Here is a 26,512-nt window from a genome sequence, read left to right on the forward strand (position 1 = left end):
TGCAAATTTCTTAATTAAGTATCCATCACTTTAGAGAGCGTTGGGTTCAGATGATTCGCTGTCTCTCTGCGGGTGCTTTCTCCTTCACAAGTCCTGTGCAAGCAGGAGCCGTGTGACGAGCTCTTGCCAAAGGTGCTCCTTTCTCCATGCTGCTTCTGTGGTTCCTTTTCAACTGTGTGAGTGCCCAGCTCTAAGATATGTTCTCAGAGTTTTAATACATTTAAAAAAATGGTGACTTCACTTATCCTGCCAAAGGCACATCCACACAAACAGGTGACTTAAGGGGATGGAAAAGGCTGAGATCTCCATTGAGAAGCCAGAGGTAGATGTTGGGAATGAGCAGCTAGACAGGAATTTGTACTGCAGGATGATGTGACACCACGCACACCTGCATCTCAGTGAAAAGGATTAAAAAAGTAATTATAACCTTTTTTTTCCCTCTAATTCACAAGCTATTCAGTGCTCAGGGAATTCTTATGCCCCCCCGCTTTTGACTGGTGGCTTGTACCAACTACAGCAGGCACTTGGGATCCTCTGAGGGCCCCATGCTGTCTTGATCAGCATCAAAGTGTGCTTCCAGCTGCAGCAGGACTTTGGCACCCTAGAAGGTTTGTGTCAGGCCTGCCCCCATGGCTGGCATGAGGGGCAGTAGGTCCTCTCTGGATCTACTGAAAGTCCCCTCCGCCTGGGAAGCCTGGCGTGTGCCACATGAGAGGCTGCTGCCCTTTCCCAACCCGTGGGATGGGCTGGGAAACTGGAGCCTCCAGAGAGCAAACAGGCAGTGAGGGCTCTGAGGGAGAAAAATCTGACAGACACTGAGCTTAAGGGCATAAAAAGCAACCTATTTTGAGTTATGCCTTTTTTTTTTTTTTTTTTTAAGAGCATGTACTTGTATTTCTTGTTGATAATAAACTGGAATTAAGATTGGTATACTGTGAGAGTTTGTAGTTCTTAAACTAGCTTAAGTTAGATCTGGGGGGCAGATTCCTTGTGTCACAAGCACTGCAGTAAGTCCCATACTGCTAGTGGGGCACAAGTCCACAGCGGAGAACAACTCAGAACTCGTCCTTTAGATTTCAGAAAAACAGAGATGTGCAAACTCCTGCAACTCTTAGCAGAATAGCCATAAACCCACCTACAGATGCAACAGTTGGCTATAAAAATATATGGTATGTTCAGATGTGCGTTATAGTTGTATAGGTTTCACTGATTATTTTCATGATACAAAATGGCAGATATTTAGATTTCAGCTATGCTCTGCTGTGTCCTAGGAAGGAATGCAGCAAACATTCAAGGCAGAAGATCATGCTGCCTTAAGAACAGGGAAATCTGTAGAAACTGAGCATGCCTTGGTGCAGTGGTTGACTTCGATGAGGGGCAATGCTTTGGAGCAGCTTCACTTTACATATAGCTTGCTGTGATGCATTTCAGGGGTCACTGGCATATTCAGAACTGAAAACAGACGTAAGCACTGTGATCACCTAATAGGAGCTGGAAATGAAAAAGTCACCAAAAGCAGTATCTTGTAACTGATTATGTTTTTCATTGCCCAGTATTCTTTTTTATATACATAAAACTTGGCCTTCTCCTTGAAGCCATAACTTAATGCTTTCCAAAAAGAGAACAGACTTTTTACAATTCCTTTAAGAACTTGTAGAGGGATTCTAGATTCACTCATGATTCCAACGGGAATTTTTCCCAGACATTGTTTTACTGAACCATGAAATCAGGACAGTCTGGTAATAGCATGTTGAGGCACCATCAGGGAGGACTGAGGGAGTCTGAGATCTCTGCAGAGCTTTTCAGCCAACTTTTCAGCCACTCGAGAGAACCCCAGGCAGCCCTGATGCACCACGCAGTGCTTTGCACAGCGCTAGCTGAGAGTGAGTAAGACTGGAATATCCAGAGAGACATGGACATGTAATAAGAGAATGGGATTTTTTGCATCATGGTATGTTGCCTTAGCGTAGCGGCTCCAAGAAATATCCACTGATTACCCACCATCATGGGTGGATCTTTCCTGTTTCCGCATGTGAAATCTTGCAGGCTCTTTCACCTGCCTCTTGAACTAGTGGTTATCACCGTGTTTATATTTACACCTCCGTGCCATAAACCCTAAAGGACTATATCATTACCAGAAATATTTGCCACACCATTGGCAGCAGTAGCTGAGCAAAGAATTGCCAAGTGGGAAATCCAAATTTGCAAACTCAGTATTCTGGGCTGCGCGCCAAGGCTGTCTGGGCGCTGCAGAGGTGACACGTTCAGCCTCCTCGCCGGGGTGCCAGCGTGCCAACAGCATCCCTGGCACGGCACCTTCTCCTGACAAACTTATGGAGGAGAGCTGGTACCCAGTGCAGAAGGAGAGGCAAGCTGCCTGCTGCACGTCCTTGGCAGCTGCCCCGGTTCCGCGTGGTGACTGTACTCCCTCCTATTAACCACAGCAGTTGTTTGCGACACGCTGCAGTCTCCGGTAAGATTTTGAAAAGTGCAAAAATGACAGCAGGACTTTGGGTTTCAAATATAAAGTAGTAAAACCGAGAGTAATTCAAGTTCCCTAAGAAAAAGTCCATTTACTGCAGTCCAGATACCGTATGTTGTTGCCAGGGTGGGGGAATCCAAATCCGTTTGTTAGCTGCCAAGCAAAAGACGTGATGCAAAGAATATGAAGACTGTAGGGCTGCTGTCTAAACCTTTCCTTTTTCAAATCTTGCTTCATGCCTCTTGTCTTACAGCTAAATTTCTTTACTGTCCCTATATATTTTTTTTCAAAGCAAAGGAAAGCAAAAAAGAAAAAATCTTCCCATCTTCTTCTTCCTATCATGAGCTGCAACTTGCAAGCCTCATTAGAGACAGCCTCTTAGTAACCAAATTGTGTCATTTTCAACTGCACAGCAGCCAAAAATCACTGTAAATTACAGTTCTGTCACTGTAAGGACAATGGAAAGGTGCAGGCAGGCTACAGATACAGATGAGGAAGCACGGGAAAGTGATAGAATTTAATATGAATATTTTTGCAGAATATTGCTTCATCTAATACTAGAATTGGCACTTACTGGTCAATGATTTTTTTTTCTGTGTATAAGAGATGTAATAAGGCCATAGATAATTGTTTCTTGTCTAAAGCATAGCAGAAGAAAAATGCTGGATTCACACCCTTGTTTTTCCACAGTATTAAAAAGGCATGTTAAGTGTTGATTAACCTTTTTTATTAAAATTGTTTATATCATTTAATAATTCAAAAGTAGTATTCTTCTCGATACTCATTTGAAATTCAGCTGTTGTTGCTTGAGCTATGAATGGTGACTTGGAAACTGGTGAAGTAATAGCCTCAGAGATGAGAGCAAAGACTCTCATTCAGATTCTGAAAGGAACTTAAATATCTGAATCCTACTAGTTTTAGATGATGCAAAACATACAAATAATCTTAAGAATCTGGTTTTGAGGTAGAAGAAAATTATTTGAATCATAATGTTTATAGAAGAAAAACGTTTGAGCCGCAATGTTTAAAATGCTCCGTTTTTGTGATTACTCTTACTCTTTAATGATCATTAATTATTTGGAGAAAGGTTGTCCTGTCAAAAATTCTCAACACTCTTTTTTTTTTTCCCTAAAGTCTGAAAACTAGCAGCCTGTATCCTTGAATATATCCAAGGGCTCTTTTGGGGAACATAGTGTTGATGTTCTTAAGCATATTTTGAAAGACATAAAACCAAAGAAAAGCAATTCTGAGATTTTTTAACTCCCTTCCCAACTTCCAGATCCTTTTATATACATATCATAAAAGGACAGAGGTCTAATCAAAAAAAATGCAGCTACTTAAAGCATCTGTAATATTATCTCAGAAATGAACAACTCCTCTTTGTATTTCCATCAATTTGAAATGGGACAGTGAAGCTAAGTAGTTGAGCAGTTGCTACTAGAAAAATCAAGTACATAAGAGGAAATGCAGTTAACACAATATTTCACATATGTTAATGCTTACAGTTCCATCAGTGTCAGCTTTATTTTCTACTCGATATACACCAAAGCTGGCATACAATTTTAACTGATGAGGTAATGTCATTTTTAATTTAAAGAGCCACAAGCCGTCCACTTTAACTTGTGATATCATCTTTGCATTTGTCTCACGGGACTTCATGTAAACATAAGTAATGTGCCCTAGACAGTTTGGAATAGGGTTGTTAAAGATGACATTGGTCATCATGAAGACATTTTTTTTTCCTTTGATCTCCTTAAAAATGTCAGATACACTTTATTGTACTGTCAATTTTAGCTCTTCCTTGTATATTAATATTCTCAGGACATTTCACTGAACATAACGGTAGAATAAAGGTCTAAACAAATTAATGGCAACATTTTAATGTCAGTTGTAGTAGGATAATTTAAAGTAAATGAGATTGTCTGGCTAACAGCTACTTGTTAAATAAAACGGCAGCATGGCTGAAACACAAAAGAAATACATGCAGAGAAAAGCATCTCGCTGCAGTCAGAAAGAGACCCACAGCAAAACTCAGTCTCCGAATGCCACCCCATTTTAGGAAAAGATGAATCCCTTTCTACAATCCTATTGTGTCTGTCCTTCTTCCTGAGCAGGACTGAATAAAATCATCTACTCATAAAAAACAGATCTCTCGCTGCACCTGCAGCTTGTGCCTCTCCTTGACTATCCTTCTCATTTGTATTCGCCCAGTTGACTCAGTGCACCAAGCTGCTGGGCTTCCTTCCTCCTCCGAAATCAAATCTGCAAGACCAGAGCTCTAGTGCTGGCATCTGGGCACAGAGCTGAGGAACTTTAACATGAGTGTTGCTCCCTGGCAAGCTTCTACTGCCAATCATTACTGCACATTTTTACTTTCTCTTATAAATTCCCTCAGATTCAAGCAAGTAACCAGAGGAGGATTTATCCCAGAGTGTTCAATAATCAAACCTTGTAATAGTATGATGAACATCGTAGCATGGTTCAAAAATCTGAGCAAAGATGATTTCTACTGGAACCAGTTTTGTCTTAGGATAATCAAATGCTGTGATTGATGTGTGGTTTTCAAGATTTGCTCAAAACTATTTGTCCAACTAACAGGGAAAATGAGAGATTTTTCTACCATTGATCTGAAACATAGTGAGATTTGAACAAACTAATGTTTAGGGATTTATTTATTATTCTGTGGACATATGTTTGGAGGGCAGCATATGGAAATCAAAGTATTGTTCATAGAGAGCTCCAGCCAAAGAGACATTTTTGAATTCATAACAGAACTTCACAGTTTGAAAAGAATGCTGTGCATTATGTATTGATAACAACACTACACAGACAAAGGAACACAATTTAATAATACAGAATTGTGCTCATGAGATTTCCTTTTTTTTTTTTGTTAATTGGTTACTTTAGCTGACATTGTCTGCAAGCATAATGGACACCATTCTTCCTAATAGTTCCATGTTGCCAGATGATGTCTACAGACATAATGTAGTCCATTTTAATTATTTCATTTTGCTTACATCTTTCAGCATAATGCATTTTCCAAGCAAGCTAGCATTTTTCTTGATTATCTATGTTGTGTTATGGTTTCTAAATTAATTAGGTCTCCTTCTTTCCTGGAAGTTAAAAGTTTCTTCCTTCCATTTATCTACCAGGTATGATTATGTTGAAGTGATTGATGGAGATAATGCTGAAGGACGCTTGTGGGGAAAGTACTGTGGAAAAATTGCTCCTCCTCCTTTAGTGTCTTCAGGACCATATCTTTTTATTAAATTTGTTTCCGACTATGAGACTCATGGAGCAGGATTTTCTATCCGTTATGAAGTTTTCAAAAGAGGTGAGAAACTCATTCATTATTATATAGTTAATAACCTGTAATTTTTTGACTTCCTCAAAATGTTCACGATAATTCTCAGGAATGGGGGGAATGCGAGAAATTGGTTGAACCTGAAAGTTTCATTGCTCTTATAATTCCGTTGTGGGCCATGTGTTCAACTGGGTGCAAATCATTACAGATCCAGCGAGTCCACTGCAGCTGAGGATTGACTCCTCTGGGTGTTATGGGATAGTCTTCATCAGCTGTTTGCTTAGACCTTCTTAACACTGTTAGCTTTTTTTCTTTGTGATAATAATTACTATATGATTTAATGTTACTACCTTAACAGCACTGTAACCTTTTGAGTCTCTGGGTTATTTTGGTTAGTGCTTTGCTCTGCATTCCCAAGGGGTAGCTCAGGGCTCAGACCTGACTACACATGGGCAGCAGATGATGGAAGCATTGGATTGCTGATGCTTTCACAAATTGTGTTTGAGAGGCAAGCAGAGGGGAAGCCCACACTGCTGGCAAGCCTGTCCTGCTGGATGCTTGCACCAGGGGTGCAGTACAGTCCTGTGAGCACAGATAACCCTATGCCAAGCAGAGAAAACACAGTTTAAATAGACAGTCCAGATTGAACAGACCTAGAGATAGCCTCCCTTTGATAAGTCTCCAAGTCAAAAGCTAGAATGGGGGTAGTGAGATCATTTTTTGGCATACACCTTCCCTATAGCTGGATAGAAATAAATAATTCATATATTTGATGCTCTAGCTGTGTGTGCACATGCTCTAGATGACTCTGCGTGTGCAGGGGGTTTGGACTAGATGACCTCTAGAGGTCCCTTCCAACCTTAAGCCTTCTATGATTCTCTGATATTTAAAGCTGGAGAATATTGGACCAAAACAAGATAATAAATAAAAGGACAATAAACTTAAATTCCTAGAAGCAAATATTGCCTTCAACATCTATGTTTATGGTCATATTTTCAAAGAAGTTCAACACTCCACATTTCAAATGCAGAGTACTCACAGGCAGTGCTACATTTTCAGGACCAGTTCAGCCCCCTTTCGTGTACCCAAATCAGAGCCAGATTTTAAGCACTTGGTGGCAGCTGTACTGTTAATGAGAAGGGGCACAGCCGTGAAGTCTCTTTTCTCTCGCATGCTACTGCTGCTCTGCACACTGCTAATTGGGGCCACAGACCTCTTGTTCACCATCTTCCCTGTCTGTAAATCCACTCTTGGCTCCCAGAAATTCTTTGGGTCACCCTCAAGGTCACATTTTTTTGCAAGAATTCGACATCCAAAAGACACCAAGCTTTCCTGAGAAATGTCTCTATTTACTTTGATATCTTTTAGAAGCTACTCTTGTGTCTTGACATTTCTCAGTGCTGTATGTACAGTACCATTTTTCGTAAATACCAAGGTTGAAAAGCAAGAACAAATGAAAGAGTAGTCCATGAAATAATCTATTTTAACAAACGAGTCCTTTCAAATAAAAAGAAAGCTTTTTTTTTTCTTATTTCTAATAGTGTAGTGGCAACTCAGAGCTCTGACTGAGAGGTTATGTTTATTTTCTTACATGGTCATTTACATCTCTCAGTGATACACATTACCATGTTAAGATGGCATTATGAATGTGTTTTTACACCCACAAAAGTCAGGAAACTCAAAATTATGTCTCTCAGAGCAACTTTAACTCTAGTTTATTGCACATAATCTGTATATTAAGGCAAGAAAGTTATCACCAGGTACAGCATTAGAAAATACTGTGTGCACACAAAGGGTACAAAGTTGTGGTTGCTGCGGGAACACAGTCATTTTTACATTTGAGTTAATGAAAAATGCTGCTAGAAATTTGCATTTTAATTTCTGTACCAAATAGAGATGACCAGCTTACCCTCTCACACAGAGGAAGCTAAGAAACTCTCACCGGACTAATATGCCATGTTTTAGCATATTCACATTCTAGTTCATAATATCCCAGACAGGAAAAGAAGTACTGAAAAATCCCAAGCCACCAAGTCCCGTGGCACTGTGCCTACAGTTGAGTTGCACCTGGACACACAGAATATTTTTGCCATTTATTCCTGTCAGGCCATCTTTAGTTTTTGAAAAGAAAAGGTTATTCTCTCTGTATGCTAAGGTGAATTATAAACCTGATGATCTTTCTTTGGGCTACACACTGCCAAAACCGTGAGGAGGGACTGGCACATGTAAGGACCATGGTAAATGTAGTATGGGCCTGAGAGTAGGAGCTGCCTTTATTTATTATCCAGCTTCTTAACCAGAGGGTCACTGAAGGAGATACTGAGTTCCAGGCTGAAAACATGAGATCCATATCACCCAATGTTTGGCCCATTTGAAATATTTGTCCCTTTGGCTCTGGGCAGCCAGGCTGTGGCCTCTTGACTACAAGAGAATGTAGACTATTGACATTCTATGTTCCTAACCTTAGTGGATTTAATTAATGATTTAAATTGAAATAAAAGACATTGTCAAACAGGAAGACAAAAGATTTTCTGGCTTAGTGGCACCTCCTACAAAGAGTAAATGAAATGATCACCATAATAATCTCTTTCTCTTTCTTTTACACCTTCTTTTGCCTGCTCTCCCTCTTCCCTCTCCTTATCTCTTTTTCTGTATTTCATACATACACATGCTTGCAATTTTTCCATCTCAGAAGTATCTACTCTGATGGGCCTTTTTTATGCCAGGACACAATGGAGTTCCTTGTAGCCTCAGAGTAGATTTAATTCCTGCACTTTCTTTACAGTGTCTTTACATTGGAAAATAGCTTTGTTTCTTGCACCAAAGTGTTTTGAAAGGTTTAAAACAAAGCCAGGCAGTATTGAGATGGCATGGGAGAGCATAGTGAGCCCAACAATGTTGTGCTCACAGAGCCAGGGTTTGGTTGTATTTAATTAAGCAGTAATGATCCTGGCTTATGTTTTATATTGCATCTATTATTGGATTCCAAGAGGAGTACAGAGCACTACATGCTATGAATGGCATACTCCGAGGTTATTTTATGCTGGAACAGCAGCTACTGGTGGGAGTGAGGAGCAGCAACCAGGATACAACCCTTCCAAATATGACAAGGAGAGAACGGAATGACAGAGAGAGACGACAAATATCTGACTAATGTGTAAGGGGGAGATTTAATTATGGCAAAATTCAATTTCCCAAATTGGAACAGGTCAGGTTATGTGCCCATTAATATCTACCTCTTCCAAAATATGCCATGATCTCTGAATATTAATTTGATACCTCAACCTATTTGTGTCTGCTGAAGGACAAAAATACCTGAATTGACTAGATTCCTGCAGATCTCTCTCTTGAATACTGAATTTACTTGGGAGGTGGCCAGATCCGTGGGGGGTAATATGTTTGGCACATTGACAAGGAAAACATTTTCTATGTTGCAATAAGAGTATTCATATATGCAACAAACCAGACTGTTTTCCATCAATGAACTGTGTTAAGTATTGGAAGTCCTCTAAGGCTCCTGACTACGGTCTCTAATGAAGCTGGGCATCATCTACATTTAAAGCTGCCACACAGACTCATAGCCCAGCACCAAACTGTTGTAACCAGACTTGTGCCCTTGTCTTTCTTCTATGAATAAAATGCTTCTAAAGAGCTTCATCTGAGCCATCCTCCCCAGACTTCCCAGACAACTGGTATCCAGCAATGCCCCAAATCCTGTAGTTCATCTATTACATTGACAGCGTCAAAAGTCAGAGAGGTACCTCGCTAACCAGGGGGAGGAGGTGTGGGCAGTGCCTGAGGCTTGCTCCGAGTACATCTGCAGAGGTGGAATCCAAGGAGAGGATTCCTGGGGGACCTAAATAAAGGAGAAATGCGATCTATCGACAAGAGACGGACTCTGGTTTGCTAAGATGCGTCCACTGATTTGGCCATTTATACCCTGGCTTTTCCACGGCCACTTCTCTGCTCAACCAAGTGCAGTGTTTGGAGCATCCCGTTATGCCATGGTAGGGACATGGGGGAAAGTCAGTGTGTCAACATTGACATTAGGTGACTTCTAGCAACACTGCCTGTAATCACACAGTTTATCATGCCTGCACTAACAGCAACATTTTACTGGTGCACCTGTGTCAACACCACTCAGAGTGAGTCACTCAGCCTCGGTACATGTACGAATTACCTTTCACATTTAGTTTGTCAAGGAGGCATAGGTCACATCTGGCAGAGTTACTGAGTCAGTGCTCCAGGAATCTGAAACCACTACTCCCTCTACTGAATTCACTCACCCGCTTTCCTAAAATGTTCTATTTCACCAATAAAAGCCTGTCAGCCAGAAGATTTAAAGATTTGAGCTTGAAGGGGCTATAATTATTTCTCTAGGGCTCTGTCGAGATTTCTGCAGCTTACATTTTCATTGTTCCCACATGACTTTGTATTTGTCATAATTTCTTCTAGAGCTGGTACAAGTTTTCATATTGTTCCATACAAATTGAAAATCGCAGATCACACAGTAAATGTATGTGAATTGTGCTTTAATACCTGACTATCAATAATAGAAACAAGCTGGCTGAGTGATTAATACAGCGATTAAAATGAGGTGTTTCATTGGAAAGCCACCTTTGTTGCTAGAAAGACAAATATGACAACATTTGTTTTCCAGCTAACTACTTTGCTTCATAGCATACTGTTAACTTAGGTATTTTTCTCTTTCTCTTATAGGACCTGAATGTTCCAGAAACTTTACTTCATCAAGTGGAGTGATAAAGTCTCCTGGTTTCCCTGAAAAATATCCCAATGGCCTTGAATGCACTTATATTATCTTTGCACCAAAGATGTCTGAGATTATACTGGAATTTGAAAGCTTTGAACTAGAACCTGATTCAAATACTCCAGGGGGAGCGTTCTGTCGCTATGACCGATTGGAAATCTGGGATGGATTCCCTGATGGTAAGAGAAAAATGGACTGTGATATGCATAGCCATTACTTTATAGTGGGTTGCAAAAGGCATATTCTCATCTTTTTAAATGTCGTAGTAGAGAGGTCCTTGTTTGACTGGTGTGAGATGAGTTGAATTAATGAGAGAAATGCATTGTAAATTCATTCAGTAAAGCATATTGCAATGTGAATTATTTTTTAATGAAATACGCTTAGTTTTGAGCAGTTGCTTTAGAGAAAGAATCTGCTTTTATAAGTAATATGAGATGGACCTGTGCTAAAATAAACATGTGGAAATCTTATGAGGGGCCCCCAGACTTCTGAAGGTAATACCTGAGTGGTGTCCAGTAGTTTCATACAATCTGGTTTGGGTTTGCTGGTTTAGCCCAAAGTGGACTTAGGCACAACCCCTCTAGCTTAGAGCCCAGCTGTAAAATCAGAGAATTTCTTTACCAGAGCAAATGTGGCATCTGTCCAACTCAAATCATAGTCACTAAATGATTACCCAGCTCAATGAGCAGTCCTGCAGCTAGTCACTCAGCTAACTTAGGCACGCTGCAGGGTTTCTCTTACAGCACTATAAGCAAATCCAAAGGTCTGATCTTAACATGTTAATTTATAATCTCCACTGACTAGCTGGGTACACGTGCCAGGCTGCCAGCTGGATACCCTTCTGGTACTTATTTCTTTGCCATTTCAGTAATTTTCCACTTAGTTGTTGACCCCACTTGACCTCATGCTTAAATTCATTAAGTGCATATCTAGATACCAGCTACATAGATGGAGCCATTTCACCCAGTGCCTAGGCCCTATTTTACGCTGAGACTGATGCACACAATAGCCAGATGATTTCTTCACCTTTTCATGGCAGCAGGTCCATGACATCCCAGTTCCCTCCAGCTGGGGCAGCCGTGCAGCATTTCTCAAAAGACACTGGCTGGACAGGCTGAGGGTCCAGCGCATGAGGTGCTGTTAAAGCTGAGTACCTAACCTCAATGGTGCCAAAATGTCTATTCGAACTGTACAAGTAGCAATATTAAACCAATTGCACTTGATGCCTTTTTTCAGCATCTCTGTGTATGCTGCGAGCTGATAAAGAGACTACCTTGTAGATCTTCTTCTTTCTTTTGTAACTTGTAACAAAATCCAGCAAGTCAGGATTCATGTCATTTGTGCTGAGCACTAATTAAAGCTATTTCAGTTTTCTGCTGGTGTGATACCCTATTTTAATATATATGCTCTTTGCTTTTGTTAAGAGCAGTGGCAGTTTCTTCAAACAACTAATCCCATATTAATATTTCATTTAAATGAAAATATATAAGTTTAAGAACATATTTTAATAACATGTTTAAACTGCCTATTTTCCTAGATTAATCCACGATATTGTTACAATTAAAGATTTTATTAATGCAGCAATTAAATAAGTATCTGCTTTTCTGCATGTTAGGTTTTCTTTTTACTTTGCATGTTTGTGTAAAACATGTATTAAGCTTAAGAATTAAGCTTAATAAATTTATCATGGCTCTTCTAGCACTCCAGTGGAAAAAAAGAGCCATAACAGTAGTAGAAAAATGATTTAGTATTTAATTCCTCAGTTAGGAAAACAGCACTGTAACAATACACTAATGACATCTGGAACATTTAATAATAGGTTTATTTGTACACAGGCCAAATCTTTCCAAGCTAAATTCAAGGAGAACTTGGGTTTAAACTGACACATGAAAAATGATCCAATCAATCAATTTATGTGTAACATTATCAGAAAGAAATGCATTATTATTAGTGTCAGAGGATTCCAAAGTGGTAATTTTCTGGTTCCCAAAAGTGACTGAGCCATACCAAAGAACAATTAGCAATGCGCATTATCAGCCTTCCAATTGCCTCACAGACTATCCAAGCCCAAACTGATCCTGACATCCAGTACGCTTACACATTTGTAAATAGTCATCTAATTCTGTAGACTAGAAAGAAATGTTTCCTTAGACATAAATTGTTGGAGCTTGTAACAGTCTTAGAAAAATGCTTGATACATGATTCACTGTAGGATGATTTTGTAGCCAGAAGTTTCTCTCTTGCTTAACTTAGCACTATAAGGGCAGATAGGACGTCATTGCTTCTCCATAAATATATCACAGGATGAGTACTAGGGAGAGAGAAAAACTATTATTTCAACTGAAGAACAAAGTTGACACAGGAAACTGAAGATAGAAATTAAAATAAGCTTCTAGATATCTGAAAGAGAAAATCCAGATAATCTTATGAAAAAGGGAGAAGGAAGCCAAAATAAATCTAATACACATACAGATGAAAGTAATAAGTTTCTGAAAAAGATATTTTAGTTGCTTTTGACAAAGGGAGACTCACCCAGACCTTTGCCCCTACTTTCCTCTAGTGCGTGAAAAAATATTTTGACACTGCAATCTATTTTATTAACTAAAACAGTACTAGGGCATCTGTCTGTGGTTTTCTGTACATCTTAATTGCCAGCACATTTCCTGGTGCTATCTTAGCCTGTGTCAACCTGCACTTTCCCAAGCAATTACTAAGTGCGGTTTGGAGGACAGTGATGGGTGCTTTGGGCATGGCCATCCTGCTCTGCGGGCAGAGCCATATGGAAGTGAGCAGTGCCATGAGTCTGCCCAAGGAACCCTCCCTGGCCACCGGCCACAGTGTTTTCTTCATTGATATAGACAGAGCCATCAAAATTAAGCTATTTTGCTTTGTTAACTTTTTCTGCTGATCTTTAATCTCTTTTTGCTGCACTTCTGCTTACGTGCCCATTTATGCTAGATGTTAAATTACCCATTTTGATACATTTCATTTAAACACAGAATAAAACAAGGAGTCCTACTACTAGGGATATGGTAGATATCTGCATTTAGCAGCAAATTAGTGCACGAAAAGGAGTTTTATATTTTGCCTCGGTTTACTATAAACTATTCCTTTTAAAATATATGAAATATATATATATATATATATATATGTATAAATCTGCTTCCTAAGAGGGGAGAGCAGCACTTCCCAGCAGGTCTGTCTTAGACTTCCTGCTTAGAGTGCAGCGAATGGTCCCATGGAGGTGCTAATCTCATTGACTAGGCTGGGAGCTCCCAATCACTCGCTCTGTAACACCTATAATTTTAGGTACCTAAATTACAGCAGATGAATCTCACTGTAAAAAAATTGTATCATAGAATTTGGAGAGCTACAGGCACTAAAGATTGTCAGGAACTGAATTTGTTGTTTTCAAAAAACATGAAATTGTAAAGCATTTTTCCCTTCCTTGCCCCCAAAAAGTTATATACATATATATATATCTTTTTTTTTCTCTTAAGTAAAGTTTCAAAATGATGTTTAAAGCGAAATGTCAAAATCACCATGCCTCTACTTACATTTTGCTTCTTCCTCATTGACGTTTTCCTGATGGAAAACAATTTTCTATTGGAAGATTTGCCGGCAATTACAATGATCATTTGTGCAGAAGTTAATCCTGAAATGCCCCTTCACAGTCATGGAGTCCCTAAGTCCTTTTAGTGTTCCTAGTTATCCTTTTAGTTAGAGTTTGAGTCCCTAGTTATCCTTTTAATGGGTTGAATCTGGCAAGTGCTCGGTACTTGCATCTTGATTTTGCAAAACACTTGCTTGTCTTTCAAGCATATGAGTAGTTTCATTGACTTCAAAAGGAATTCTCTTGGGACACTTATGTGTCTGAAGTTAAGCAATAGTCTGAAGTGTTTTGCTGGTTCATGAGGGGAATGGTAGGCATGTTGTTCAGGAAGGCCTCAAACGGGCACTTTGTTTCTGCATAACTGCATGCCAAAGGCACCCTTTGGTCTCTTCTTTCATACACAGCAATAAGTGAAACAAGCCCTGTTGGAGATTATTTGGGAACTACAGGTGCATTTTGTAAATATGCAGAAACAGGACGATGCTTTGAAGAAGATAACAGGTGGAGTTGGAACAGGGGAATAAGCAGATCACAGAACAGAAATGTGGCATTTTGCATGAATAATCTAGACACCAAAAACATCTTTGCCCAAGGCACAGATATGCTTCAGCCAGCCTTGCCTGAGAGCAGTCTATTGATGACTTTGAAGAAAAATAGCCCTCTCAAATCCAGGACTAGCTTAAGTGATGAATTGCACATATTCATCATGCAGCTTTCTTTGAAGCTCTATAGATTGTCTACTAGGGGCTCAAAAGTAATTTAAAGAAGTTTACATATGGTTTGAGAACCACAGGCTAAGTATTATTGCTCTGGTCAATACCAGAACTGCTTGCACTGAATTATAGAACAAAAAAGGAACACTTTACTCTGGTTGTTAACATCAATGCAAATGAAGCTTGCTATTAATCTAGGTGTTGTTGTGGTTGCCTTCTATACTCTTGTGAGAAGCTATTAAGGGATAAAAATATATACAAGCTCAGTGTAAGTGACTACTGGGTTGCGAGGACAGAATTCAGTTTGCAAGTCTTTTCTCTTTAGCATCTTTAACTGTATGCAAATGTTTTGTCAATAAGAATCACACTGCTTGAAAATACTGTTTACAACACACTTTTATAGACCAAGTATAAAATTCAGTAAAATATCTAGTTAATGTATCACTTCTTTGAGTGTTTTAGAAGTCTGATATACTTTTTTTTTTAACTGTATTACAAAAGATTTCAACTGGATAATCCAACAGTTTCAGCAGTATTCCAATAAGTACCACAATTCCATGACAATAAATTTTCTCTTTAATCAAGAGGGGAAGCTCTAGATTAGTAATGCAATATATTTTTATGGCAACAGTTGTCAGGAGCAAAAGAGAAGAGGAATTAGTAAAGATAAGATCTTTGTTTAGTTTTAAGCATGAGCCATATTCTGTAGATCATATAAATCAGATTCTGTAGCCATCACATGGATGTACTCAAAATAGTCCAAGTATTTCTTCTAGTTCTCAAATAGACTTTGTGTTTTGGAAAAAGCTTGTAGTTGCACCTCCGTCTTTTACCTCAAGAGTAACTTAGTTCTCCACTGCTACGTGCTATGCCAATGGAGGGAGGTGGCAAGGTCCCAGAAACAGCTGGAGCGTGGGCTGGAGCTGCCTGGCTCAGAGAAATGTCCCTGTCCTGTGATACTAGAGCTGATCTTGAGCAAAGACATTTCCAAGTGACGCTTGTTTGGAGCAGACCTTATGGGGGAAGCTGACAAAGTGACGTGATGGTCTGCCCACAATGCCGCAAAGAGCTTTCTTGGTCTCAACACATTTCAGTACCTGCTCTCCTCGAATTACCGTTTTGACCGTTATAGCCTTGTATAGCCGCGTGAGAATTTATAAAACTCCCCCCTCAATTAACAAAAAAGAAGGGTCAGGAAGACACTACAAAAAAACCAACAGTAGAGTCAACTCAGGCAAACAGCAGTATAATGTTATTGCTCAGACAGTGTTCCCCGCACGGCATTTATTTGATGTGGTGACACTTGAAACATCATCTAATTTATTATCATTCAGAAGTTTTTGAGACTCAAATAGAAAAAGGAGACTTTTTTCCAAACTTTAAGTGTGTTAGCGATTTATATAGGACGAATAAGAATCTATTTCATCCAGTTCTGCTCAGATCGATACCGCATTAGCTTGGGAGGCTAAGGTTTACATGTTGTGCGAAAAAATCAATACCTCTTTGTGTCATGTTCACAAACTTTTTGGCTCCTACATCTACACAAATTGGTAAAGAGAATAGCACCATGATAGCAGGGACAATCTTTAGGAGGCTGAAATGCAGAATCAGTAAGTGTATCTTAAACATTATAAGCCAATGAGTCATGGGGAATCTTAAAGCCTGTCTGCTTTAAACAAAGTTCCCTTCTGTTTGCCATTTCAAAGAGGCCTTCCCTGTAGCAAATGGGAGGAGGGAAGCTCGGGGGTCCATAGCGTGGTGGCCTCATCCTCACTAGACTCTTGCAGTGCAGAGCACGATTGACAGCAGTAATGCTGAGGGGCCATCATGGGAAAGAGCAGGGTCAGAGCTGTTTGCACATCCAAAAACTGGAAAAAAAATACGACTGGGGCAACCAGAGCCTGAAGGGAGGCTGTTACTTTACATTTTTAAAAATACAGTAATGCTAGCACTCCAGAATGATGACTTCCACACGACAGATAATAGAACCATAAAATTTTAATGATTTCCAGCGTTAGAAGAAATCCAGCTCATATCCTCTGTAGTGTGTTTCATTCCAGCAATGCCACATTGAACATCCCTGGTGGAAAGGGGTTGAACTGGCAAGTATCTTAGATGCCATGAGATTGCCAAGGCAACTGAAGACTAACTGTGGCCAGAACATGGATAGAAAAATATATGCTGGCAGCAAGAGCTATGTCATCTGAACTGCTTCTTTCTGACAATGCTGTGGCCTTACAGAAATATGTAGCTCATATAATAAAGCTATTCCAAGTTGGAACTGTTTTATTTGTTGGAAAAGGCCAATAAATAACTATAAATTTGTGTTAGATGGGGATTTTCTTTGAACTGTGAATAATCAGGATATATAAACATTTTATATTTTAACTGAAAGTTAAACTGGCTTCCTGCAGAAATGATGAGGTGTTAATTTAAGTCTGAAAAGCCAGTGGTGTAAGCATTAGAATGATGTCTTATGATTAGTATTATGATTGACTTTGCATGGGATTTAGTGTTATCTGTTCTTATTGTTTATAAGCACAGATGTATCACTATTCAACAGCCTAGGGACCTATCTGTAGGGAATGCTTAAGTGCTAGAAGGCCACATATGTTGGTTGTGAATTGAGTAGTTTAATTAAAGGAACAGATTATCTCAGTGCACATGCAATCCAGAAAAAAAATATGAAGAACTGGTTTATATTTTATTAACAGGCAGAGAGATCATGTATGTGTGTGTGTCCTGTGACAGAAATATACTTTTGAAATCCTTGCTCTTTTTAATGAATTAAGATTTTCCTCAAGAATTCTTTTACGATATCCTTGAATAGTGAGCATATGGGAGAAAGATCCTTGAGAATGTGCTGAAAGCCTGAATAGGAGAATATAAAGAGCTCATTGCGTCAATATGAATGCAAAAATATTTTTTCTAAATTTGCTGTGAAACTAACAGACTATTTGCAGCATTGGCCATAAATCCTGAAAGGGGCTGTTAGAACCCTTATTCCTAAAGTTAATGGTGTTCAGCATCTTGTAAGCCTGTGAGTAAATCGGGCCATTCAATGTCCTTATAACCAGGTGCTTCAACTACACTTTGGAAAACAGTTCTGCTGCTTTATACATGTAATTTTGTGCATCATTTCTCACTCTGTGCACTTTAAAAGACCCCTTTTAAAATCTAGTTCTTTGCCTCTTCGGCGTGTGTGGAGTGCTACCTCTAACATAGAAGTGAGACTTCCATGGTAGGATAAGCAAATTATTGTTCATTGCTAAGTTATTGGTGAGACCGTGTTTTTAAACTGTTGTCGAGGCTTGCTATTTCCTGCTGAGGGAATCTCTTTAGGAGGCTATTGTAGTGGCAGCTATTGTTGGAGGTGAAGAGGTGGTTAACTATTATATTTTGTCTCTTTTCAGTTGGCCCGCACATAGGACGTTATTGTGGGCAGAACAACCCAGGCCGCGTTCGCTCATCAACAGGGATTCTTTCAATGGTATTTTACACCGACAGTGCAATAGCAAAAGAGGGATTCTCAGCAAACTACAGTGTGTCACAGAGCAGCATATCAGAAGGTCAGTATTTACCAATCCTGCAGAGCTCCTTGGAAAATATTCTGTTATGTCTCCTTTCACACCAGGTAGCACATGAAACTTTAAAGAAACCTTAAATAAATAAGATGATGGAGAGGGATGTTTTTGTTCTTCTTCTGTTTCCAAAGAGCAGCTACCCTTTGAAAATCAATGCAAGAAGCAGATTTCGCCTCACAGTAGTATTTCTCCATATTAGCAGGAAGTTGAAAGAATTATTGTAAAAAACTGTGCTGACCAGGAAAACCAGGAATGCAGAGCAACTGAGCAGTTGCATTAAAACAACGAAATATGGATAATGAATGCACTATCCAAGCTTTCTTTTATTACATGGACTAAGCTTTGATGATCGATTTTTTTTGAGTAAAAAGAATGCATTTAATATAGAGAGGCTTGTTAAACCATTTCATAAGCCATTTAAGCTCTGTTCTCTGTCTCTGATTTTTCTCCCAGTTGCCTCATTTTCATGCTTATCCTTCAGACAGAGAACGAAACCAAGGAGCAGTAGGAAAATGGGCAATGTTATGCCATGCCCTTGCCAATTTCCTTGCTTTGGCTGATGATGAAATACTTGGACCTTGAATCAAACTCTGCCTTTTGTGACTTACTGTCCAGATTCAGACTTGCCCAGATTTAATATACTTGCTTAGTCAAAGAAGACTAACCAGAGAAAAAACAGTTTGATTTTCTTGAAATCGATGGGAGAAATGAAATTCTCCCTTCTTCTTCCCCACCTCCTCTCTACAGTCACCTTTCCAACACCTCCTTGTAAACATGGAACCCGGAGGAGGGAACGGGACCTACTCTAGCCTCTAGAGATGAGCTACCTCAGATGGCACCTCTGCCTAGTTTGGCTGCTTCTCAGGTGCTGCTACTTCTGCCCCTTCTTTAGCTAGCAGAGGCAATGGTGGTCCCCATGATCACCTACTCCACAGTCATCCTCCTGATGTGCTGTAGAAGTAACATGCTGGAATCAACATTAATAGTATCTGCTACGCCAAAATGCCTCCATCTCTTCAATAGGTGACTGCAAAACAGGAGAGGCTTGTGCATGCGCACACTAATTCCCTCAGCAGTGAAACCTGTTTATCTCTGGCACCTGAAAGGCCTCAGGAGGTACCTGTCTCTCTCAGCAGGCTATAGGGAAGAAGCCCACATTTCTAGTTCAGACTGGACACCTAATTTTAGACATTATGACTCCCATCTAGCCTGTCTTGAGTCCTTCTTAGTGGCTTGTGGCTCTCCTGATTCGAAGTAGAAGTTTACTTACTTTGACTGTTGCCCTACAGTAGGTAAAGTGGGGTCTTACACCAGATAATTCACATGTGGGACAGCCTCACTACAACTTCTATGAGGCACCTACGTAGCATTTGCATATAGAAATTTTTGGTTCCCCTTTAAAAGTTTTCAAGAATAGTATTTCAGAATATTTTATTTTTCCCTGAAAAATCAGAACTTCATTTATTAAAAGCTCATTGGCCAACCCATATTAGTCCTTATTTCATTACCTTAAATTCCCAATGGTAATATATACTAACATATAACTGTAAAGTGCCCGGACTGAAATGTAGGCACGTGTTCTTTTCTTCTGCCCCTGCAATAAGGATGGTAAACCTGGCAGAGGGTTGCATGAGCAGCTGGATATGAGGATCTGCCCGCAACTACTAGCACTTGTTGCTTCAGAGGGGGCTGGAGCTTTAATTTTTGTGGATATGAGAGAAGAATTTTATCTCCATGCCCTACCAGCCTTTGAACTCAGTAGATTGACTAGAGTGTCAATTGATTCTGAATTATCCAGGTAATTTTTGTGTCAACAAAAAGAGATTGGGGATGATCAAGTCATTTAAAATACAGCACGTTATAGAAGACACAGTAATTCCCCTAGGTCAATATTCATCTGGCCTGGATTCTTTTTTTGTTTGTTTTTTGGTGTATTTCCTTCCAGTGACCAGGATCAAAAGAGAATAGCTGGATTCTTAATAGTATTTTAAAAATATTTTATATTTTATTGCACTATAGTAAATAACTTTAAAAAAACATATATTTTACTGAGTCCTTTAATTTGTCTTTCCTACTCTTGTGCAGAATTGTAGGTTGAACATACACTGGTTTATATTATGAATATATTATGAATCCACAAAAATGCCTGTGCTACCCTAGAAAAGAGAGTTCTATTGTCCTGTATTGAAATGGCTACAATGCTGGGCTAAAAATATTTGTATAGGCTTATTACTGCAGGAATTGCCATGGCAACTCAAATGACAGTATTAAGAATGACACCATAAGTCCAATACTGCCTTACTTGGAGTTGCTAAAGAATTCAAAGTCACATAAAAATAACTTCTTTAGATATTCATATTCAAAGCAGGAAAACGTTCTCATTATTCAAAGTCTAAATCAGAAATCAGAAAGCTGACCATGGTAATGATGGTAATTTGTTTTTCTTCAGATTTCCAGTGCATGGAACCACTAGGTATGGAGTCAGGAGAAATTCACTCTGACCAAATCACTGTCTCCTCCCAGTACAGCACTATCTGGTCTTCAGAAAGGTCCCGACTAAATTACCCTGAAAATGGATGGACCCCAGGGGAAGATTCTAACAGAGAATGGATACAGGTAAAAAGATAATGTTTTAAAGATATTATTAATAATACCTGTGGAGTTCATTGAATGTGGAGAATGCAAAAGAAAGAACAAAATACAACAAAGGACTTCAACATAATCTAAGAATCATTGCAGGTGAATAGATCACATTCCCTATTAGACACACACACACAGACTGACTCCCAGAGGCATAAAAAAAGAAAAGGTCAGGAAGATTAATTCTTTTGCTTCCCACGTCTATTGTTTTTTCAGTCTTCTGGGCACAAATAAGAGATTTTGGTTTAGCAGAAAAGTCAATATTAGTTTAACATGCACTTAGAGTGGAATGTCCCAGTAAACAGAGTATGTGCTGTGTCTCCAGCTGATTATAGTTAAGAATTAATATGTGGCATGGTGTTTTAATGCACTCAGATTTCACCTTAGAAGACCCAAGCCCTTTCTAGAATATGTTACACATTAAATGAGTTTACAGGTCTCTGTGTAGTGGCTCCTCTTCCATATCATTAAACATAACATTCTCCATTAGCATTGGCCGTTTGGCTTTGTTCTGTTAATGTAGCAGAAATCCGGCAAACACTTGTGCCCATGAAGAGTCTCCTTGAGTTCAATCAGTCTACTTGGTCTTGGTGTTTGCTATTTGTTACAAGCCTGTAGGTTTACAGTACGTGATTCCTGAACAGATTGAAGTTATTCATATGAATTACTGTTTACAAATAACTATTTATCCTAATAGGATAATTAATTAATTTCATTAGGTGAAAAAAAAAACAGAGATTTATCTTAACTACATAGGTTAAGTCACATTTCTTCATTGTGATCAAAATTCTATTTTTATTGACAAAAACTGGGAGAAAGTCTTGAGCACATTAGATAAATAATAATAATATTGAAAACTCATTTATATATTTTAAACATTCCTTTTGCTTCTGTTGCTTTCTATAGGAAATTACTAACTGACATATAAAAACAATGCATTATTAGCCAGCAATAAGAATGGTCACATCGGTGTTTCCTGTGAGGTTTGCTGTCTGCAAGAAAGCTTAAAAACATGTTGAGTTGTAGTTAGCAAAGGGAAGAAAGGGGGCGGGGGGGAAATCTTTCATTTCTGATCCTTTGCACACAATGGGACTCTCAGGTGTCCTGCTTTGGGGCCCCTACACATCCTGAGCTCTTGGCAACTTGATAATCATGGTTGAGGGACCTAACCAGGCTCCAGAGCGGCAAAAAAAAAAAAAATCTGTTGATCTTTTTGTCTTACTTAGGAATAAATATTAAAATCTCCCCAGCCTTATCTAAGTGCTAGGCTTGTTATTAATCATTGCTGTTTGAAATCCATGGAATGCATGTGGAAAAAGGGTGGAATGCATCAGAATCGAATTCCATGTGTTCCATCTGGTCATATGGCTGCTTCTTTTTCTTTATATCCTTCTTTTCTGCTGTCACTTATGCATTTATTACTAGATAATCAAAACAAGAGAGCCAGTCAAATTTAATTTGTGTGCTCGATGTGCTCATTAACTTTATTAAGTTATGATAAATACATACATATATAGCGCTTAATCCTTTCACTTAGAACTAGATCTTTCTGAGAAAATGTTTCAAATGACTTTTTTAACCATTAACCTTTTTAATAGTAAACACAACAGAATCCAAGCTACTCTGGTGTTTATGCTTAGAACAGCTGAAAATACCTCAAACCTCCTCATGAAATTCTCAGCCTCCTCTGAAGGACACTTGGGATTGAAGCAACCACCAAGCATAGTTTTCAGCAGCTCTGAGATACCTCTGGCTGCCACATCAGCTGTGAAACTGGTGGAGTCCTTCATAGTCTGTGCTGCTCACGCCACATCTCCAGCTTACTTCTCTCGACCCTAGCTTTGCAAGACAGTGCATGAACTGTTTCCCTCCCTTTCCCTAGGTTTGCTGAGCCCTAAGGCATCTCATCCGTGGCCTACAGCCAAAGCTGAGGGAACAGCATCCCTGGGGATGACTTTGTAATAGCTCAAGTCCAGGCTGTAGCAGTCTTCACTGCAGAGCTGTCTTTTTTCAAGACTGACCTACAAAATCCTGTGTGAAGACTGATGAAATATGCATCTTTTATACTAACATGCATGTTGCAGCACTAGTGCTATTAACTCTCCTCATCACTCATCCTATGTAACAGAAATGTCCAAAGTGGCATGTTGTTTTGGGGCTGAGGTATGCCATCACCCAACTTGTACAAGGGACAACATTTGAACTCATCTTCTGTTCCATCTGTGTCAAGAGAATACTATTTTTTTCTAAATATTTACTATAGTTCAATTCAATGCTTATTTAAGCCTCCAAAATGTTCTAGGTGCTTTTATGTTGAAGTCAACTGACAGACGTGAGATAGGTGCTAAGCACTTCAGACCATCAGGGACCTCCGTAACAGGGTCCTTGCATATAAGAACCAATATCTATAAAAGCTTGACACCACTGGCAGGGATCACATCTTGCAAGTTTATATCTGGATAAAACATTGAATTCCTATGTTTCCTCTGTATAAATATCCCCAGGAACAGAAGCTCATCTCCATAAGGACTTACAGACAAACAGCTAAGGACATGCACCTAATAAAATACTTAGAAATTATCAGTTGAAAAAACTCATAGTACTTTATAAAAGGAGGAAAACCTTGTTGTATGAAGGACAGAGGTCACTTTGTTTTTTTCTGTTCAGTGTGCTACTGTAAACTCATCATTTATGTGAGGTATTTGTTTTTAGACAGTTCAACATAAATAGATTTTAGTTGAACAGTGCAAGAGCTCTAGAAAATACTCAACTGCAAAAAAAAAAAAACAGGCTGACAGATACAGCTATGCCAAACATGGAACTTTTAAAGTGGAACTGCTTTCCTTCCTGAATGTGCCATTGTCTGAGAGACAGAGATTTTGCTTGTCAGTATTTATTAATCTTTCCATAATTGTACATTCCCCATACCTGAACACACACTGCAGCTGATTAAGCTGTGGTCTGCCTTCAAACATTGCATATGCATATGCAGTTTGGTCGTATATATGAGATACATATGGTCATGCATGGGCAAGGCAGCTTGAAAATTCATGGCCAAATGCTAGTTTTCTCAATGTGTCATTTTTTTGTGTAGGGGAAATATTACAGTTCCCCTTTCCCTTCCTTTTACCCCTCCCTTCAAGGTTAATGTTTTTGCTAAGACAAAAGAAACAGAAAACCTCAGTTAAGTATCAGCAAAGGGAGATTGGTATCTACAGGGGACGTCTAGAGGGCATGCGATATGATTGTCTTGTTTGAGGTGTTGACGTCTTTTGGTTTTTTGGACCACTTCACTGAAAAGAATTAGGAAAATAGGACTTGCTTGTTGTTGGTAATGGATGTGCATGGATGTGCATGAATTCCATCTGTGGACTTGAAATCCATTCTTTGGTGCAAAAGCTACATAGCTCCTTTGGCTGGCAAGTTGCTAACTCCTAAATTCATCTGAATGCTGCCTGCCTACCAGCCGCTGCTAAATGAAAGCTATCTGTTCTTTTCTTTCCTTGTTTCTTTTGAAATAAATGTCAAAGCTTATATTCAAAATATCAATAGCGCAATCTCGCAATAAGTCTGCCTAGTACTTTCTCTATGTGTGTGTGTGTTTTTACCCTCACACACACTTTTTTAAACTGCTCAATGACCTTCAGGTGTGGAGTGACTCCATAATCGGAAACAGAGTCACTCCTGATTCCATTTCTTCTTTAAAAACACATTAATAAAGTCTGTGGATTTTCTAATATGAATAGAGCAAAAGCAAGACAAGGTTGCCAGAAATAATCATTAAGTTAGTTTATTGTCATATGGGATGTTATAAGCCTCCCAACCTTAAACTAAACCTACTTGTTCATTGCACTTATACTTCACACACTCAGCTGCCCTCAGTGTGAAACAGCATAATTTAAAATAAAAAATAAAAACAGCCCTTTAATTTAATCAAGAGCAGGGAACTGCCATTGAAATATAAGTCATTGTCCCTCATTAACGTATCCTTTCACAGGAAAAATAGTATAACGTTTCCAGTTCTGTAATCTGAACAACAAACATGTTAATAGGTATCAATTACCAGCCAGTTTCAGGACTCACAACCAGCAAGGCGGCCAGTGCGAGGCTTTCACATCTGGTTTTAGTGAAACTGTTCCTGTCTGTGGTATTTAAAATTTAAAGAACTCCTGTTATTGTGCAATTGGGAATCCTAGGGGAGTACAATGTTAATGAAATCCATAACGTGCAGGGATTTTATGATTGCATTTTCAAGGCATGCCTTCAGAAGGGACGACAGATTTCTGCTATGGCAGCAGTAATTGTGTTTTTACAGAGTAGATTTAATGTTCATGTTTAAGAAAGCAGTTATATTTACGCTTATGTGAAAAGTAACATGTGAAATCCTTATACACGGGGAACTGCTTGTGCTTTGTTTTGAAGTTGTCGCGCACGAGCCATGGCCGGTTCCACGCGACAGGCCTGGGGCGCAGGGAGGCGCCAAGAGCCCCCCGGGCAGCTCTGCCGGGGCCACGTAGACACGTGGCTGGCTCTGGAAAGAGCCCGTTGCCAGATCGGTGCGTCCAGCCCAACACACTTGGGACCAGCGTGCGTGTGGTTTTGGAGGGAGACTGATTGCCTGCTAGCAGGGTCACCGCTAACCCGCGCTATCATCAATCCTCGTAGCGGCGCGGGCTGCAAGCCCACAGCGAACAACACCTTCTGCGCGCTTTTACTGCAGAACCGGCGTGTTTTCTATCAAAATGTTTCTCCTAATGCATATAACACAAATCTCTACCCTCCCACCAAGCTAGATGATAGTTTCTGGGTGGTGCAATTTTTCTCTCCTTGTGTGATGCTGAGTGAGGCCTCCAGCTTGGCTTGCTCCTAGCAAGCCTTCAGTTCACATCACGGTTGCGGCTGGACAGAGTGGTGAATGTAGCCTTCGGGAGCCTATAGCTGGCAAAAACTTTGCAGTCAGGCCATAAAAAGCACTGCGCTGGTATAAAAACACTCGGCCTGTTCCAATTCACTTCAGGTTTATGGGGGCTGACATTGCACAGATAGACATGATGCTCCGGAACGGGTGTTATCTGTCATTCTGCAGCAGAGCTGAGGCCACATAGCTCAGATGAGGTCCGTGCTGTGCGCTCTGTCTAACTGGACAGCAATGGCTAATTTGTAGCATGGGGTTTTTCAGCAGGTGCAGGTGTAGCCCCAGTGGCCAGACACTGGCCTGAGCCGGAGGCTTTGCAGAGAGGGCAGGTCTAGCCTGGCCCCACCAGCCTCTCTGATGGCCCTTCTAGACTATTTTCTGCATCCGTTGCTTTGGCACCAATGACTCTTTCATAGCCATTTCTAGACCTGTCTTGGCTGGGACTGTCACCTCATTCAGTATGAAGTTATTCCTCTGGCCCTCACAGCACCAG

The 26,512-nt window shown here is 39.7% G+C and overlaps 1 protein-coding gene across 4 annotated transcripts in view; it reads left to right on the forward strand.

Moving 5' to 3' along the window:
• Positions 1–26,512, forward strand: part of NRP1 (neuropilin 1) — a 107,066-nt gene that overhangs the window by 38,731 nt on the left and 41,823 nt on the right. For all 4 annotated transcript variants that reach the window (XM_088533952.1, XM_088533954.1, XM_088533953.1 and 1 more), the window contains exons 3-6: positions 5,635–5,816; positions 10,506–10,733; positions 18,294–18,449; positions 20,914–21,080. In XM_088533952.1, the coding sequence (XP_088390078.1) occupies positions 5,635–5,816; positions 10,506–10,733; positions 18,294–18,449; positions 20,914–21,080 (733 nt within the window). The remainder of the gene's footprint in view (positions 1–5,634; positions 5,817–10,505; positions 10,734–18,293; positions 18,450–20,913; positions 21,081–26,512) is intronic.

The sequence above is a fragment of the Tinamus guttatus genome, unplaced genomic scaffold (assembly GCF_059628265.1).
Source record: "Tinamus guttatus ecotype Peru unplaced genomic scaffold, ASM5962826v1 Tinamus_guttatus_pri_ptg000530l, whole genome shotgun sequence".
Taxonomy (NCBI): Eukaryota; Metazoa; Chordata; class Aves; order Tinamiformes; family Tinamidae; genus Tinamus; species Tinamus guttatus.